This window comes from Lytechinus pictus, chromosome 2, assembly GCF_037042905.1.
Source record: "Lytechinus pictus isolate F3 Inbred chromosome 2, Lp3.0, whole genome shotgun sequence".
Classification (NCBI taxonomy): Eukaryota; Metazoa; Echinodermata; class Echinoidea; order Temnopleuroida; family Toxopneustidae; genus Lytechinus; species Lytechinus pictus.
Window position 1 is genome coordinate 35732427 of NC_087246.1, and position 18916 is coordinate 35751342.

General features: G+C 34.5%; 1 protein-coding gene across 1 annotated transcript; it reads right to left on the reverse strand.

The window, feature by feature from the left end:
- Positions 1-10632: 10632 nt before the first annotated feature.
- Positions 10633-16488, reverse strand: LOC129280630 (collagen alpha-1(I) chain-like). Its single transcript, XM_064095839.1, has 4 exons — positions 16405-16488; positions 15957-16023; positions 15194-15487; positions 10633-11368 (listed from the first exon to the last, which is right to left on the reverse strand). Exons 1-4 carry the CDS (start codon positions 16414-16416, stop codon positions 11043-11045), a joined length of 699 nt encoding a protein of 232 aa, XP_063951909.1. The 5' UTR covers positions 16417-16488; the 3' UTR covers positions 10633-11042.
- Positions 16489-18916: the final 2428 nt, after the last annotated feature.

Genomic DNA, 18916 nt, shown 5'->3' on the forward strand with positions numbered 1-18916 from the left:
CCCACCCATCACTTTGATTGATGCGGCTCACTCAGTAAGCAAGTCGAGCAGTCGGCTTCATGGACGCAGGCCCGAGTCTCGCCCATGACGATTTTGATAAATTCTTTAAATAAAAAAAATGAGGCAAGTCCAAGAAATGATATCTGATTCAAAGCCTCCAAAACAGCCTGTTAATTATATCGTCATTCTCACTGCTCTCTCGCGTCAGGTGCACAAGTACTGACGAAAAAAAATCGCTGCCGGGGCGGCACTCCACACTTGTGAACTAGAATCATAAACACTTGTACTTAATGAGCAGAAGACCTATTCAAATGCATGTAATTCAAGTCTTATATGCCACTGCTTCTCAACCTTTTTTTTTTACTCGAGGACCACTTTGACTCTCAGATATTTTTCGAGGCCCACCTACCAAAATGTTAAGAAAACGTCAATTTTTAATTAAAAAGTGTTTCCTGAAATTTGAGCACAAAGCTCTGAAGCACTTTCGAAACAAACAGTTTGAGAGCTAATCTGAATTCGCAAAGGTCCGGTAAATGGGCGACAATAAACTACATCGAAGACACAATGTGCATGCGCATGAGGTTCACATCAAAGTTAGATCGAAACCATCATTGTGTGTATGATTGTGCATGCTTTGTATTAAACATGCATGGTGCCTAATAGCGTGCTTTAGTTTCGTTTGACCCACGTAGACTGATCGGACATATTCGGACAGGTCTGTGCAATATACTATAGTTTTTCTCTTATTTTCCCCCTTCTGGGGCTTCTCGCGGCCCACCTGACGTACGGACATCGTTTATTGAGCTTATAAAGCGACTCGTTCACTAAACGTATTCCTGTACAAGCAAGCTTACAGATTATGCAAGCTGTACGATATTAAAGGCCCCCTCACACCTAACAGAATTGCCTGAAAATATGCCTTGCGATGGCTGGTGAAAGGCATTTTTTTAATCGTTTTCAATGGTAACTGATAGTAAATCATATTTACCCTTCGTGTTTGGCTTCATACACATTCTGAACTAACAGCTGCGATTATTGAAATTCACGCGGAAATTTTGAACATGTTTAAAATTTCCCGACGAATAGAAAATCGTTGGTCATCTGTTTGAATTCGCATCTCTTATTTAGTCTGCGGTAATCGTTCGTGTGTTTATTGTCGCGCATAGTCCCTCATCGCGCTTTTGCCAAAGTGGACCGATCTCGAAAGAACCCAAACGAAGCAACACGATGACAAAAACGTACAAGAACGCCCGATCTATCCCCTCGTCTTCGTTTCTAATCGCACGCCATATTAAACCATTGCTCACTGTTCGTTCGTCTTATTGGGTTATATCCACCATTCGCTCGCCTTCGGCTGCGATCAAATCAAAGAAGTAAACCGAAAATCGATATCCTTCGCATGTCATATTTATCCTTCGCTTACCGTTCGTTGATAAAATTTGACAATAGTTACTGATCGCATGATTTGACGGAAATTTTATTTGAAATCGTTTAATTCGCGTGCATTTCGTGCATTTTTTCCATTCGTCACCCTTCGTCCGCCTACATGCGGTCAGGTGTGAGGGGGCTTTAAAACGTGTTTTTCATAACTTTTTTTCGATTGTTTAACGTATACAAAATATCATATATTGTACATGCCTAAATTTATATTGTCTGTATAAGTTTATTGTAATTATTTCGACCACTTTACTTTGTTCTGTTGAAAATGAAATAAATTGAAATTGAAATTGAAATACATTTTACGAATCGGGGGCCCATGTCCACTTTCCCTCTCTCTCCCTTTCTCTCTTCCTCTCTCTCTCTCGTCTCTACAAGTTTACTTCATTGTAAACGACATCTAATGAATTTGATTTAATTGAGCTAATATAGGCCAAATTATCTTTGATGGTCTGTATTGTCATTGCCATGATGGTACCGAAGTAGAGTCGTCTTATTGATAAGGTGTTAGTGCTTTGAGATCGATGGGAAAGTCGTGATGAAAAACAATAATGAAATAAAAGCATAAAGATGAGCCGGGAAGAAAATAAAGATTAGACAAAGTTGAAAGCGGGTGAACCAAATCTTGAGTGAACGGGATGGAAAGTGATCATTAAACAACCCCAGTGATAGAAAAGGCGAAGATGATATGGAAGGGACCCAACTTAAAGGGGATCGAATAATATTTTTATGACGAATAAATCTTGCTGAAAGTCGTGTAAATTTATTTGCATGCATAAAAAGGATATGAAATTGCGTTAAATTCCTTCTATGCATTACTGCGAATCTAGTGTTTTATTCAATAGGAATGCAATATTATACAGTGCGTATCAAAAAAAAATTTACACTTAGAAAAAATCCTGTAAAATTATACATTTGTAATATCCTGAAGATTTTTCCACATTTTAACATTGGTACAGATCCATTTAAGCAAATGACGATATAACTGTCGAAAAATATTTCCGATTGAGTGAGCACCACTTACTTTTGAAAAACTAGTGAAAAATGATTTGCGCAGAACTTTGAAATAGTTATGCAAATAAAAGTAGACCTTAATCATGAAGTACACGTTGAATTTAGCTAGTAAAATTGGTTTAAAGATATCTTTTACCTTTTTAACTTGTTTTCTTGCCCAAAACACTTCGAAGAGTGCATTGCGCCCCACCCCACTCCCCCACACATCGAGGCCATCGTGGCGATATTTGCTTTACACTGAGCTGTGATTTACATGAAATGGCTTAGGCTTGATTTTCATTTTGTTAATCATTGTCAAGCTTGGAAAAGGTGTGGAGAAAAGTATTAAATGAAAAATGAAATGTAAACCCACTTTAAATGATAAAAACTTAGTGAAAAAATGCTGGAGATATCTGATGTAAAATTTTGTTCAGATTTAGTTATGTCCTCAGATCCAGCAGGCACAAAAAAGGTTGTGCTTACTAAGTGTTGAAATTTCAATTTGGGTGGCAAAATTGTTACAAAATACTTGAATGTATCTGTTGTATTTCAATTGACTAAAAGTGCAAGGAAAAAAAGGGTACGAGAAATGTTTCGCAGGGTACGTTTGATTTCGCCCTTTCCCCTTGACACAGCGTGAAAACGAGCATTTCTGCGCAAACAGATTTCTGCGAGCTTTACAAAAATGGACAGTGCTCACTCAAGTGTAACATTCTGACAAAAATTTTACTTTCATTAGATAGATGAGACCCAAACCTAAGATTATATGTGAAAAAATTACCTACATGTTGTATATTTTTTAATTCCCAGGGCTTTTTCAAAGTGTAAACTTTTTTTTTATACGCACTGTATACAGGTGTATGACAATCAAATTCGGCAATAAAAAGCTCAGATGTTCTCAAGCTGATAATTATGCTCGGCCTACAAACACTTGCGTATAGATGAGGGGATGCGTTGGGGCTATGCCCCTCCTCCTCCCTACAAAAAAGTTCCTTTATCAAGACGGAAAAGGGGAAAACAGGAATTAAAGAGAGAAAAGAACGGAAAGGCTGAAAATATAATGTCATTCAATATTATGTACAAATATATCACAGAAATAGATTTTTGTTTTAAAAAGGTCAAAATTTTGCTCGCTTGCTTCCACATTTGTTTTCTCTTTTCGCCTCTGTAGTGTTAAATGACTGTTTAATTTAGTTATTTATACTGGTAATTGGAATTTCCATTGTGTTTACCATGTGTGCTGTTAATAATTGAACTCACATGGATGACGAACTTGTCATGAGAGACAGTGTTTCTTGTAATATTTCAGTCATTTCTGATTTAAATTTACTCAATAAACGATGAATGTATTCTAATCATAAATTAGTTTTTGAATCATTTCATTCCAGCCGACAAAGTGTTGAAGAATGTGGATCAGTCGGTAGAGTGAAAAGAGCAAAATGCTCCGATAAAGATGATGCTCTTACCTCCACCGTATATCGTCTCTTTAGCCAAAGAAGATATTAGTTGACTAAATAGTATAAGTGTATAGAGTGTAGCTTTACCCATCTGTAAAGGAAACGATGCAATAATTTTTTATTTTTTTTATAACCCATCCACAGGGGTCCTTTATTGAAATCACTATAATACATATTTTTTTACAATACGTGATTGAATGATTAACACAGTATATGACACACAAGTTGAATATGTACAATACAATATTCCATGAAATTGTCGTAACATTTGTATAAAAAAAGCTAAATCAAAGTGCAAAGGAAAGAAAAAATCCATACAAGATATATATATATATATATATATATATATATATATATATATATATATATATATATATATATATATATATATATATATATATATGTATTTTAGAATGATATCTGAGAGACTTAATGTAATAAAGTAAAAGATGACCACCTCTTTATGAATTTCTTCTCTTTCAGATTTGTTTTATATATATACTTTTCCATACCATAATAAGATTTTATTTCAGACAAAATATGGTCGAAAACTGAAAGACAGTGTTTGCATTTTGCTGCAAAAATTTCTTTTCTAACGATTATAAAAATATAATTAAGAGCACCATTGTTGTTTCCGTAAAAACCGAATAGTTTATTCTGGTTTGAAATTTTGATATGCAAATTGTTACGAGAAAACCAAATTTCGAGTTGAGACCATATTTCGTTTGTGTGGGCACAAGAACAAAAAATATGCATAATAGTTTCTTTAGAATTATAACAAAAGGTACATAAGTTATCTGTAACCAATTTAAATCGTAATAAAATAATGATTTTGATGATGATAATTACTATAGTAGTTATCAAATTATATTATGATTATAATAAGTAATTATTATAATAATTATCTTCATAATAACAATAAAATGATATGAAGATGGCAATGCTGATGATTATTGATTATTATCATTATCATTAAACTCGACCTAAAACACTGGCGTATAGATGAGGTGGTGCGTTGGGACCATGCCCCCCCCCCCCAATAAACCGTTCCTTTATTAAGACGGAAAAGGGGAAACAAGGAGTTTAAAAGAGCACAAGAAGGGAAAAGGGTAAAATGTAATGTTGTTTTTATAAATATATCATAAAAATAGATTTATGTTTTTAAAGTTTAAAACTTTTGCTCGCTTGCTTCCACATTTTTTTTCTTTCATTACGAGGAAAGAAAACGTGTAACAAGATTATGATTTTGATGATGATAATTATTACTATAATTATCATAACTATATTACAATCTTAATAATTGATTAAAATAATAGCTATCCTGATAACAACAATAAAAAATATAACGATGATGATGATGATGATGATAATAATAATATGAAGAAGAATAGAAGAATAATAATAATAATAAGAAGAAGAACAATATTAATCAGCATGATTAGTAATATACTCCACACTTTATAATTCCACGCTCTTGATTAATTCTACTTCACTCTAAATCTACCTGTATTAGTAAACTCTTGACTATTTTGTATATAAGATAAATAATTGCAGCTCAAAATCGGAATGTGTTTCCGTTTCAATCTAATGTTACTGGAAATATGTATCACTGCTCAAAGCAATACAAGAACACTCTACTCCCATTTAATTCCATAAGCTATAGGTCTACACAATTTCTTCAGGACATAAAAAGCATTACAATGCAGAATTCAAATGTGAACATAATTGCAACACATTATAAAAGTAGGTAACATTTTTTTTGAGGATATTTCACAGCGCACCTCAGTGATAAAATGCACTTTACATAAAAAAAAATAATGTCTGAAACGACTTTGTAACGTTTAAAAAATTTAATAACAAATGTCGAATATCCTCAATCTAATTGAATCATGTATATTTGTTATTTATTCTGTAAAAATATAGGAAAGTGATAATATTCTCACCACGTTGGTCATGCTTGTTGTGTCTCCCAATATAAATTATGATGTACATGTCGTTCTCTTCAATCCCCTTTTCCGTCAAGGCATTGAAGTAAAATATCTATCTAAAGTACACAATACTACCAAATCAACACCTATACAGTGCGTCCCAGAAAAAATGAAACAGAGATTTATCGATGATTTATCATAACTTTATCACAAATACAATAGACAAGTGACCTACCACTGTAAAGCTTCGAATTTCTTCTTTCATCTGAAATTACTTCAATTATTTCTCATTCACGCATGAGTGAGCAAAAACAATTTGAAGAGGGGATACCAAAAAAGTCACTTGGCGGGCTGTATCTGGGTTTCAAAAAGAAAACCACCTTTTTGAAAAGTTCAATATCTGCTCTTTAATTTGATACCTCAATTACAAAAAATGGTCAAGAAATAACAAAGTTCTGGATACTTGAAATAAGGCTTGAATTTCAATAATTTCATAAAATGAAGAGGTTTTACAGGCTAGCGTCAAGACTCACTCGACACTCTGTTTTGTCGACGATCAGCCATGTATTAAGTCTTTTGTTAACCGTACGATAGCTTCTGTGGGAAACCGGTGAAAACACGTTTATTTAATGTAATTATGGAAATACGAGCATTGTTTCGAGGGAACATAACTTTTTTACTTCTTGACCATTTTCTGTGATTAAGGTATCAAATAAAAGAGCAGATATTGAACTTTTTAGGAATGTGATTTTCTTTTTTAAATTCAGATACCCCTCGCCAAATGAGTGTTTGGTATCCTTTCTTCAAATTGTTTTTGCTCACTCATGCGTGAATGAGGAATAATCTAAGTAATTTCAGATGAAAGAAGAAATTCGAAGCTTTACAGTGGTAGGTCACTTGTCTATTGTATTTGTGATTAAGTTATGATAAATTATCGATGAATCTCGGTTTCGTTTTTTGTGGGACGCACTGTATAAAACCAATACAGAGCAAATTTGATTGAGTAGTGAGCAGGTTTATCTGGTTTACCCACTTAAAGTAATTTGATCGATGTTTTTTTTAATTAAGTCATGCGCACCGGAACAATTTGGTTTGGTTGGGCAAATTCTTGAAAGGGGTAGTGTGAGATTCTAATTAAATAATTAAAAAAGAAAAATCATATCTATATTCCCGATCAGTCGACCGAAGAGCTTAAAGCATTTTTTGTCGGGAGAGTGAGTTTATGTGCATTTTAGCTTTAACGAGATGAGTCTCTTAAAGTCCTATACATAATACGAGCGCGAAGCGCGAGCTGATTTTTTTTAATATTTTATCTATTTGGACATAAGGCTGACGATACTGACCCGAAAAGGGAAAATTTTAAGGACTGTTTTGCCGCGACTCATGAAGAGGATATGTTCACTAATGAAATAATGCGAGCGCAAATGCAAATTATTTTTTTTTATATTCAGACTTGAAAACGCGACATTTTGAAAACTTTTCGTAATAAGAAAGAAGATAATCAATTGGGATATTTTTGGAAAAGCGCAATACATAAATTTTAATAATGATAATAATAATAGATATTAGTAATAATAATAGTAATACTAATTCAAATAGTAATGATTTTTTTCTTTCCACCATTTAGTTTAAATCTCAACCTTATACATGTCTAAGGTAAATCATGATGTATTCATTTTATTATTCCTTACCTACATCAGTCGTTTGCTCCTTGCGTAAACTTATTTCAATAATATAAAAGCAGCCTATAAGTCATTCATTTAATAAAATATTACGTGTAAATTATTGCAGACGCGTAGCCAGGGAGGCGGTGGGGGCGGTCCCCCCCCCCCAAAAAAAAAAAAAGAAGAGGAAAAAGAGAGGAGAAAAGGAAAAGCGAAAGGAGGAAAGGGAAGAAAGGTAGCTTTGTGGGTTTTTCTTTTTATTCTTTATTTTTTTCTCAAGAGATAAACTTTTTCACTCTTGCTCTAAAATTTTGCTTCCGGTTAAATGACAATATTGCAGTTCGTATTTGTTTCCTTCACCCTTTTTCTAACTCTGTTTTTCCACCTCAGCTATATGTGTTTCTTGCCAGTTCAAGTTCAAATGTATACATGAGGGCATGGAATTAGAGTAAGGTTAGGCCGAAATTTATCTTCTTCTTTTTTTCAAATTGATCGCGCAACTTCAATCAATTTCTGCCGTCACCTCCATATAGGCAACTTCTCCCGCTTTTCAGCTCATTACTAAACATTTTGGGGGCAAACAGGTTCCTAATTTAAAAAGAGGAAGGTATAAAAAAGGTATAAAAAGTACAATTTTTTTTTTTTGCAAATTCTATTAAACTTCATGTCGTTTCCCTGCATATTCATCTCCTGGTCCTATTTTGCGCCCTCAGTTTGAAATTTTGAATGACACTTAGGTTTCTTTATCATTCAAAATGAAGTGCTTCATAAGTCAAAGAAATTATACATCATCCTTTTTTATATTATTTCAATAAATCACAGAAGTTTCAATTTTTTGCGCGGTATTTTCCTTGTAATGAAGTTAAAAAATCTTAGAAAATCAATTGAATTAGAGCCGATGGGCATAGAGATATCTGCATTTGATTAAACGTCCGCCCTTTGAAATTTCAGAGTTTCGAATTGCTCTGCGCGGGGATGAATATCTTCCTCCCGGCATATACCCTCCTTCTCTTCTGTTTTGCGAGTTAAAGATATGCGTTGTCGCTAAATTGTTAATAATCAAATCTGATCTTTCCAATGGAAGCATTCAATATGACTTAGACTTTCTCGGGACCCTTTTCTTTGCAAAAAAAATGATAAAACGCTTTAACTTCTATTATTATTTTAATTTCCTCCATTTTATCCCTTTTTTGTGCGTTCACAATCACTTTTGAAAACAAGGTTCAAAATCATAAAGTCAACTGATTTGGGGCTGATATAGGTACTAGAGACAAGAGAGACTGCTCCTTTTCATTTTAATTCATGAAACACCGAAAGCTTCGCGCTTCGCGCGGGAGGGGAGAAACTCCCCCTACCTGCACCCACCCCCTAGGGAGCGCGCTTCGCGCGCTCTGTGAGTGTTGGCACGGTTGGCACGTTTCGCGTTCATTTACCGCCCCCTCCAAAATAAAATTCTGGCTACGCGGTTGAATTATTGCAAACTATTGAGTTTTATAATCGGTAACAGGTTACATTATATCGCTTTTGTTGTTTTGTTTGATTTACTGTTTATGTTATGCTTCCTTCATAAGTGTTTCCTTGTTATTGTATATGGACCCCATGGAAGAACAGTATTGTCATGTTGACAAAATTGAATATGGGCTATCTATCCGTTTTGTATTTTTTTATACGGAAAATAAACACTATAATCTAAATAAAAACAAAATGTTTTGAATTAATAATTCATTTTATATTCTTGGCTTTTCTTGCATCAAACAATATTTACATTTCTGTCTTCGGTCTGGATCGAACCTTAGTGCTTGATTGTTACAGTATATGTGCATGAGGATGCGCGTGCGCGTTTGTGCGTGTGAGTACGTGGGAGTATATTTGATTTTGATTTGATTTATTTATTTCCGTTTCACAATTGTACGTAATATGATAAACATAACACACCAAGGTCGAAAATACTGCAAGATAAAATATAATATATAAATATATAACATAATCATAGATTTAAGGAACACAATTCAGTAAATAAAGTTATCTCAAATGACGTTTGTATTTAAAAGTAAAACGGAGGGACTTGCCGAAAAAAGCAAAGCTTGTACAAGAGGCAAGCCCCTATCTTAGTTACATTACAAAATTACAACAAATAAATAGTGGGTCGTAATAATAATTTTGTTAAAAAAATAAATACAAACAATTTGTGTGCACTTGACAAAAAAGTAACTGATGGATCATGTGAGAAAATATTACGTTTTACAATATTATAAGAGAGGGGGAGGTGAGGGGGAGAAGACAGGAGGGACAGAGGAGTGCAGTACACTAAAGTAGAAAGAAAGAAGGCGGGCAGCAGGAGCAGGTACTTTGGCTAATTGCAATTTTAAGAAGAAAAAGATAATAAAACAAATAATATACATGACTATGTATATAATGTAAGCGCATATAATACGCATATACACAAAAGTCGAGTATAATTAAATTAGTTATTCAGCTTGACCTGTTTGCAACGAGTATTGCAGAATTAACATTTTTTCAGTTTGCGTTTAAAAATATTTACATTAGGGAATTCTGCTATATGAGATATAGGTGAGAATTTGTGAGAGAGGGTGGGAATTTATGTGAAATTTTTTCGATTTTCTGCCCTTTTTTCTAAAATTCTCATCATGATCTTCCTCTTTCTCCTTTCGAACAATGTTTTTTCCCTCTCTCTTCTCTTGTCCCCCTTTCACATTTGTCTGGTTTCTCCCTCATCACTTAACGGAATGCTCCAAATAAACATCTTTAAAAGTTGGTTATTTATCTCTCCATCTTTAATCTTCCATTGATATTTTCAAATATATTTGAATGTGTCTATCACATTCGCTCTCTCATCTTTTCACGCTTACCATGCTTACTGCTGCTGCAGTCACATTTCCCTTGCGGTGCCCTCACGGCGAGTCGAAAACAGTCGTTTTCTTTTAATTCAAAGCACATTATGTAACTGGTACATAAATGTTAAAACGGCTTTTTCGACTCTCCGTATATACGGTCACCGTAAAGGAAAATAATATGACTGCACCATTTATTCTCTACATACCACTATTGTCTTATCATTTCCCTCATCTCATCTTCTATCTAATCACCAAACAATAAGTGGGTTGACATAGCACAAAATATGAGAAACAAGTTAACATTAATTGCTTTTATTTACATACATGTACATATATAATTATTTTCTCCAATTAGTTGTTTGCTTTTTTTTTGTCTTGGTAATCAAAGTTGGGGAAAAATATCCTATTCCTAATCCAATTCCTTTCTAAATTTCCCCTAATATGTTTTTTTTTTCTTGTTGTTTCGTCTATTTATTACCAAGATTGAATTCCCTTTTAAAGAATAGTCCTGTCGTTAAAACTTCACCTGGTAGTCGCATCGTCCTCAAGAATATGGGAACAGTCAATTTGTATATTGACGTAATGTGTTCCCTAGTAACAATCATACAATTGTCTTTATATTCTGATTAGAAACAGCATCAATTCCATTTTCGCACCACGTATCATCCAGCACAACCAAAAGCCAAAATGGATTTGTTGAAAGACTTTTTATATGCCCCAACCACCACGGCCAGGTGGGTTTTGTCGAGGAGCTTCGGGGCCCTGAGGAGGTTGGGGAGACTGAGGCATGTCCCAACCACCACGGCCAGGTGGATTTGGTAGAGGAGTTTGGGGAGCTTGAGGCATATCCCAACCTGGACGGCCAGGAGGGCTTGTTCGAGGACTTTGTGGACCCTGAGGAACATGGGGAATCTGAGCCATACCCCATCCCCCACGGCCAGGGGGATTTGGTCGAGGAGCTTGCGGACCCTGGGGCCTCTGGGGACCCTGAGGCCTTTGGGGGCGACTCTGAACCATGAGTGATGCGACGATTCCTGAACAAAAAAAGTAATGAAAAAGAAAGGAAAGAGCAATCAATAATTAAGACTTTGCATTAAGACTTTTGGCAAGTCCTGGGCCCGTATTTCAAAAGATTTGCGACATATTCAAAATCAAACTAAAATTTTAACGTATACATGTCAGTGTTGTAGTGCCTTGATGCTCGGCCTTGGCCTTAAGGCGCCTTAAGGCCTACTTTTTCAAAGCCTTGGCCTTGAGAGGGCCTTGGCCTTGGCCTTGAGGATTTTGAGCCTTGAAATTTCAAGGCATTTTCAAGGCATTTTCAAGGCTTTTTCAAGGCATTTTGTTTTTTGTACTTTCATTTGTTTTTAAATAATTAAGTAATTATAAATGTTACTATGTTATTAGTAATTGTTCTGTATATTCAATGGCACTACTTCCAGTCAGCAGTAGTAAGTGTACTAGCAGTGCCATAAATTGTGATTATCACCATCATCAAGAATTATCATCATATTCATGTATGTGACAAAGAAAACAGTAATGATGAAAAATAGCATTATTTATTGGTAACGTGTTGTAATCATGACTAATGATGATAATGATGGTAATAATCATTATGATAAAGATTACAGTGATTTGATGACAGGAATAATTCTGACAGATCTGACAGCTAATTTTGACAAAAATTTTTCATAAAGAATAATAACAAGGACTTTCATTGTATTATTTCCTTTGGCCAAGAAGAATGTTTTAAGTATTAATGATATTCTGAAAAGATTTGGTAAACTTGAACACAATCTTCAAATTTATCATATCCAAATGGGTTATGTCAATGGCATGATGAACCAAAAGTTTTGAGGTGCCAAGCATGGCATATATATAGAGCAAAATTTCTGCCAAAAAAAGTTGAAAGCAATTGAAGAGAGCGAGCAAAATTCTTCACCCTCTTACTATAAGAAAAGCTAATTTTTGTGATAGATTGTGACAATATGTTAAGAAAATAATATCACATTTACTCCTTCAATCCATATTTTATTGTTCGAAATAGACACCAGAAATGAAATACTCCTAAAATTTGTTTTGCCCAATTGATCGTGGGCCCGGCAGCCGCTGTGCAGCGCCAGATCGACAAGGCTCTATCCCTTTAATTATTGAACGCCAAACAGGGTAGCAGCAACTTCCATCTTTAAACGTCTTTTGGTCTGACGCGGCCGGGGTTTGAACCCCCGACCTCTTTTTTTAATTTTTTTTTATAGTAAATTAGGTTCGAAAATCGCCAAATTTTGGATCGCGCTTGCATCATTTATTGTTTAGTACAGTATTAATCCTATTCATGGTTACAAAAATGTTTAGAATTTTCAGGTTAGAATATCACAAATATTTGGTTCGCGTTCTGCACTTGCATCAATTATTGTTAGGTACATGTAAGGTACTCAATATCATATGTTCCTGTTTACAAAAAAATGTTTAGAATGTCAAATTTTCAGGTTGGAATATCACAAATTTTTGAGCTCGCGCTCTGCGCTCGCATTATTTGATCGGTGAGTTATGTATCATATTTATGAGTCACTAAACATGCTAAATGCAGGCCTTAACAGCTTACTTTGCAGACCTGTCAGTATATTAAAAATTTCAGCTCGCGCTTAATTCTTAGTTAGATGCACATCTTTTTCACGAGTACAAAAACAGCCCGGAATATTTAATTCTTATGTCACAATGTCAAAAAGTTTTTGCTTATGATTCGCGCTGGCAACATCTCGCAATGATGTCCTTTTAAAAGTGATTAGCCCTGTAATTGACCAAACATCAAGTTTTTCAACTTCAAAATTGATTTTTTTAAAACCACTAAATCAAAATATCTGTCTTATCAATGAGAAATCACTAAAAAGGCTTTGGTCAACTCAATTTCCACAAAATACACAACTACTTCACGTAGTTGATAATCTCATTTTGAAAACATCTGTTTGCACTAAATGCCAATTTTGACATATAAGTACCCTTTTTGGTTTAGACCCCCCCCCCCCCCAAATAAAATACGTTCTGCCGCCCCTGTCCCAGGGAGTGGAGAATGACATACGTTGAGAACGGGCACGCCAGGATCAGAAGACCGTGGTAATAATAATTATTGCAATGTAAATCACATAAAAAATAATAAATTATAATAATAATTTAATAATAACATAATAATAATAATTATATGTACAAAGGTAACTATATTATTATTTTAAAATTATGTCTAAATCTACCATGAAATTATTTTTGTTTTTCATGTACAAAAGTCAAAATTTTTGCTCGCTCAGTTCGCTCGCTCTCACCTATTAAAGTTTGAAATGCCTTGGCCTTGGCCTTGGCCTTGAGGTTTTCAGGCCTTGGCCTTGGCCTTGGGTTTCCATGCCTTGGCCTCAGCCTTGGGTATTGAAGCCTTGGCCTTGGGAATTAAAGCCTTGGCCTTGGCCTTGGCCTTGGAGGTTTATGCCTTGACTACAACACTGATACATGTAGATCTACTGTTCATATATCTCAACTACATAAATCTATATTTCAGTTCGATTTGAATTTATCGCGTCTCTTTGTAAGACGGGGTCCAGGAGATTATGATAAACTTGCGCATATTCAGGATATAGTTCTAATTTACGTTTCGAACATGTTTTGTTGGTCCCTGTTGCTATTTCCTAAATAATGCATTTTTATTTTCTTGAATATTGTTTCGGCAAGCTACTGTCTTTGAAACTCCTATTGTAATAAACCAAATGCATCAATACCAATCTAGTATTTTACAAGCAATACAAAGGCCCTGTCATACACTTCCGTTTAGCTATACTGTTTGCCATAGTCTAGAAAAATAGGAGCTTATTACGGTAAAAGATGGGAACGTTCAGTCGAGCATGCACCTACAGGTAATGAATAAATTACAACATTTTTGTTCAACTGTTTTGTCTGAACGCCATTTACATGTAACATTCGGAAAAGGAACAGTATCGTTGGATCAAGTGTAGAAAGGAAATTCGATTATTTGACTTTATCTTTCAATGACATTACTTAGATTATATTCTTGTATTTAGCTTTCCAAAGAGATCGCACTCTGTGTCGCGCAATCGATAATATCATTTAGACAGTGTTATAGACAACCAAAAATTAAATATGGATATTACATTAGTTCCAAACGATTGACCAGCAAAATAATCACTGGAGAAAAAAGTAACAGAAATGTACGACTCCCCCCCCCCCCAACATGTTTACAAGGGAGTTGGTTTTTTTTAGTTTACGTTCACTACTTGACTGCGTCATGCTGCAGTCACAGTCCCCCTACGGCGACCGTACGGCGAGTCGAAACCAGCCGTTTTATTCACTTCTATTCAAACCACCTATATGTAGCTGGTCCCCCCCCCCCCCCAAAAAAAAAAAAAAATGTTAAAACGGCTGTTTCCGACTCGCCGTACGGCCGCCGTTTGGGAAATGTGACTGCAGCATTAGTAATGGGTCTACCTCATAATAATATCTTGTATGTTCGATTACAGAGCATGTGCAAGCACCTATATTGCAAGTATACACAACCAGCATCCAGAGATAAAGAATCTTATTTGAGGAAATCCGACTTCGACTCACGAACAGATGATATGGCAGGCAATGTGAGTCATGTTTAGGCATGCGCAGTGTCTTGTGTTGCATCACTCCACCAAAATGGGATACCTTACTGGCTTTGGAAAGAGAGCTGACTATCATTGCGTACTTAGGCTACTTGGCAGTCCATTAGTGAACGAGCAAATCGAGAACTTCCTTTTGATAATTACATGTACACTTTGCACAGGAAATCTGCTACAAAACTTAGATATTTTAAAAATATATCAAGGACTACTTACTCCAACAGAAATCCACCCTTTGAGGGTTTCCTTTGCTGCAAGCTAGGTCAAGAGCTTCACACGGATGCGCAATCTCTACCGCTTGGCCATCATGTGCATAACACAAATGCCCGTCCGTTCCCAATTTGTAAAGTCGTTTCATAAAATGGCGCGGGTACATATTCACCTCCTCGTCCATTGCAGCAAGTTTATCCAAACAATTCCAATTGCACCTGACAATATTCTCGCGTAACTTTACGCTTGCGTACATTGGACATGCTTCTGTTAGGCGGTCGTAAGGTTTAGGCCTTGGTCCTGTTAATGATAAAAAGATCTACATAAATAACATCACAGTATATCGTTTTCTTTTGTGCTTTGTAATGTTAGTTTACTCACAGAGCACCATTCACCTATCTTTTTTTAACACATCTTCAATATCATAATTCACAATGTTGTAGTATTTTCATTTTCCATAATAAGTATAAAAAAGTATTATTTATTATAAATTTGAATTCTCGAAAGTTATGAAAAAAATTTGATAATATTTTAGAAACCATTTGATATATGTTATTTTTTCTGATTTCAAAATCGAAAATTTTAAAATATTTTGTTTAACCCAAGACCAACACGCATTTCCTAAGATTCCTTATGGAAATGACGTTATCACATTGTCTCATCAATATAGATTTTCCCTCATCAAAAACTATTTCATGACTTTCGAGAATTAACACTACCATAATTATTACTATAAACCATTATAGATGTAATGGAAAACGTCGCTCACCTAACCATCTTTGAGCAATACAAGCACAGATCATAACAGATAGACAAAACGACGTCAACAGCACCTTCTGAAATAAAAAAAAAAACATTTTTTCAAATAACACATGAATTCGCCTACTCAACCTTAATAAAACTATAGCCTGTAAGATGAAGTTAACACTGTCAATCGATTCCAACTTACCTTTATTAGTCAGGTATAAGATATATTTATGAAACAAATGCGAGAAACTTCCGGTAAGGAAACAATCGAGAGAGGGGCTTTCAGACCCAACAATAAACAAACAGTTGTACACAGAAAAGAAACGTAAATAATCAACAATTCATTCCACATACCATGAACAAAATATTGTTGTCGGTATGCATGGTCATGTATTAAGCTAAAGCAAACACACAAACAAATCATAATGCCATAGGTATAACAACTCAAGAAAAGAAGGCTTGGCACTTACTGTTGTCGTCATTTTGAAGTGATTTTAAAGCCAAAACATGAATCTTCAAGATGTTGATGGTGATTTTGCTTCAATTCAAATGATGACTCCACCGTCTCATATCGTCATTTATATCACGCAAAACAGGCCAGAAATATAATCCGTTGCAAAATATGAAATCGAGAAATATGGAACTGTCTCTTCTTACTCCCATTCGACACGTTTCATTACTGTTTTGTTCAAACTATGATTCATTCGAAATTGTATGACTCAAATATTGTGAGAACCCTGGTAATTAAGCATGTAATAATAGCCTTGTTGTAATGACGATGATGATGGCGATGATGATGATGATGATGATGATGGTGATGATGATGGTGATGTTGATGGTGATGTTGATGATGATGATGATAATGGTGATGATGATGATGATGATGATGATGATGATGATGATTATGATGATGACGATGATGTTGGTGATGATGATGATGATGATGATGATGGTGATGATGATGGGGAGGTTGATGATGATGATGATGATGATGATAATGATGATGGTGATGAAGATGATGATGATAATGATGATGATGATGATAATGATGATGACGCACTCTTAAAAAGGTTGGGTAAAATAGGCCAATTATTTACGACCACTGGGCAACATAGTGTCCTCACAACCATTGTTTAAAATCTGTCCAAATTGGATAATATAAACTAATAATTGGGTAAAAAATTTGCTCACTTTGATAATAATTGCCCAGAAATAAATATATGTTTTTAACCAGCATACATTACCTAACACAGTGAACAGTATGTTGCCCAACATTTTAGGTGTGTGATAGTGATTAGAGAAACATAATTTTATACTTTAGTTATACCGATAAATTAAAATGACATCCTGCTTTATAGCTAGCATAGACTGGAGGAATGTTATACACAGTAGTATAAAACATTGATAATTTGCCAGGTCTGCTCAAGCATTTGCATACATGAAAGGGTAAACTCCGAGATCATTATTAATAAGTAATATTGTTATGATTATTATTATTATTACGATTATTATCATTATTATCATTATTACTTCTTTATTTGATTATTATTATTGTTAATACTTTTATTATTATTATCATTTTTATTATTTGTATTACTACTATTATCATTGCTTTAATCATTATTATTATTATTTGTCGATTTTGTTATTGTTAATGTAATCATCATCATTAAGTATAACAATCTTTATAGGTGCTGGTAATGATCAATATTTATGATATTTATGATTTACTTATACTTAAAAATCTTATCTATTTATGTTCTGAGATCGTACGTTTACAACAATTACCCAATTTACAACATGTTCTTTCGCAAAACCAAACCAGAAATCCCACGATTATGCTACACAGAACATTAGTCCATGAACGCTTGTGCAGCTTTTGTAAAAATCAATGATAACTGCAGGTCCACTAATGAAGAAAAAAATGTATGGCAATGATTCAACAAAGAGAAAACTATTCTTGTGTCATTAAATATTTGCTGGATATCAAAAGAAAAGAATGTCTATTAAAGAAATAAGAATAGAAAGATCTACACAGTGGGAAAGCCATTTCCTCTGATTGTTCCACTCTGCCTGAGAAAAGCTCAATAAAAACAAATTTGCATCAATTGGCACACTAAATCTGATAAAAACTTCCGACTCCGACATATATGATTACAGATAACATATTCAATTCATAGTTTCCCGGGGAAAAAATAAGACTTTGAGTGTGTGTCATGAGAATTAAAGTTTCATATCGCAAAGTGAAATCATATATCGCCTTTTGTTATTAGGCTATCAAATGAGTAGAAGTCTTTAACTCAATAGGAGATGAATTTATATCTTTATGTGATTGTGATTAAGCAGAAGTTTGTTGTTTCTAATCACGTCGAAAATAATAAAAATTGGATGGATGACAAAGTGAAATTTAAAAAGAGGGGCAAACTGTTTCTGTTTTATATCTCATGTCATGGGTGATATTGAGAAGATGTTAAAGTAATTTCAGTTAAAATTCGTATTTTATGTAAATATTGCCAAGTTTGAGTTATACAGCTAAAAGTGTGTCGTCATTTTGCAAACTGGCTAAAATGATTTTTACTTTTACATTTGGTTGGTTTAATAATTTATTAATGATTTACACAGATGAATGAACAGTTTGCCTTATCTTTTCCTTATTTTTTTTTGTTTTGTTATGTTATAATACTTCACCAAAGTAGAGGAATTCATTACGAGAATGCGGATGCGTGATTGAACCCCAGACATGACAAATGGGTGTAATTGGGGGTGGGGCATGTAATCATTTTGTGGATCCAGGGGCACATTTTTATTTTTGCTTGTCAATTTTTTTTTCGTAGACGAAATGACCTAAATTTAGGGTGAAATTTTTTTTTTGCTTGTCGAAATTTCCTCGGGAAAATTTGCGTGCCCCCCCCCCCCCCCTTTGAAATTATTGGATCCGCCCCTGCATGTAATCATATGATTGAATAAGATACATTTGTATAT

Bases quoted from the DNA above. Each gene is read 5' to 3' on its own strand.
- LOC129280630 (XM_064095839.1), bottom strand. The intron at 15,488-15,956 runs GTGAGCGACGTT...TATCATTAACAG, and splicing joins TATTGCTCAAAGATGGTTAG to GACCAAGGCCTAAACCTTAC. The intron at 11,369-15,193 runs GTAAGTAGTCCT...TTTTTTGTTCAG, and splicing joins AAGGGTGGATTTCTGTTGGA to GAATCGTCGCATCACTCATG.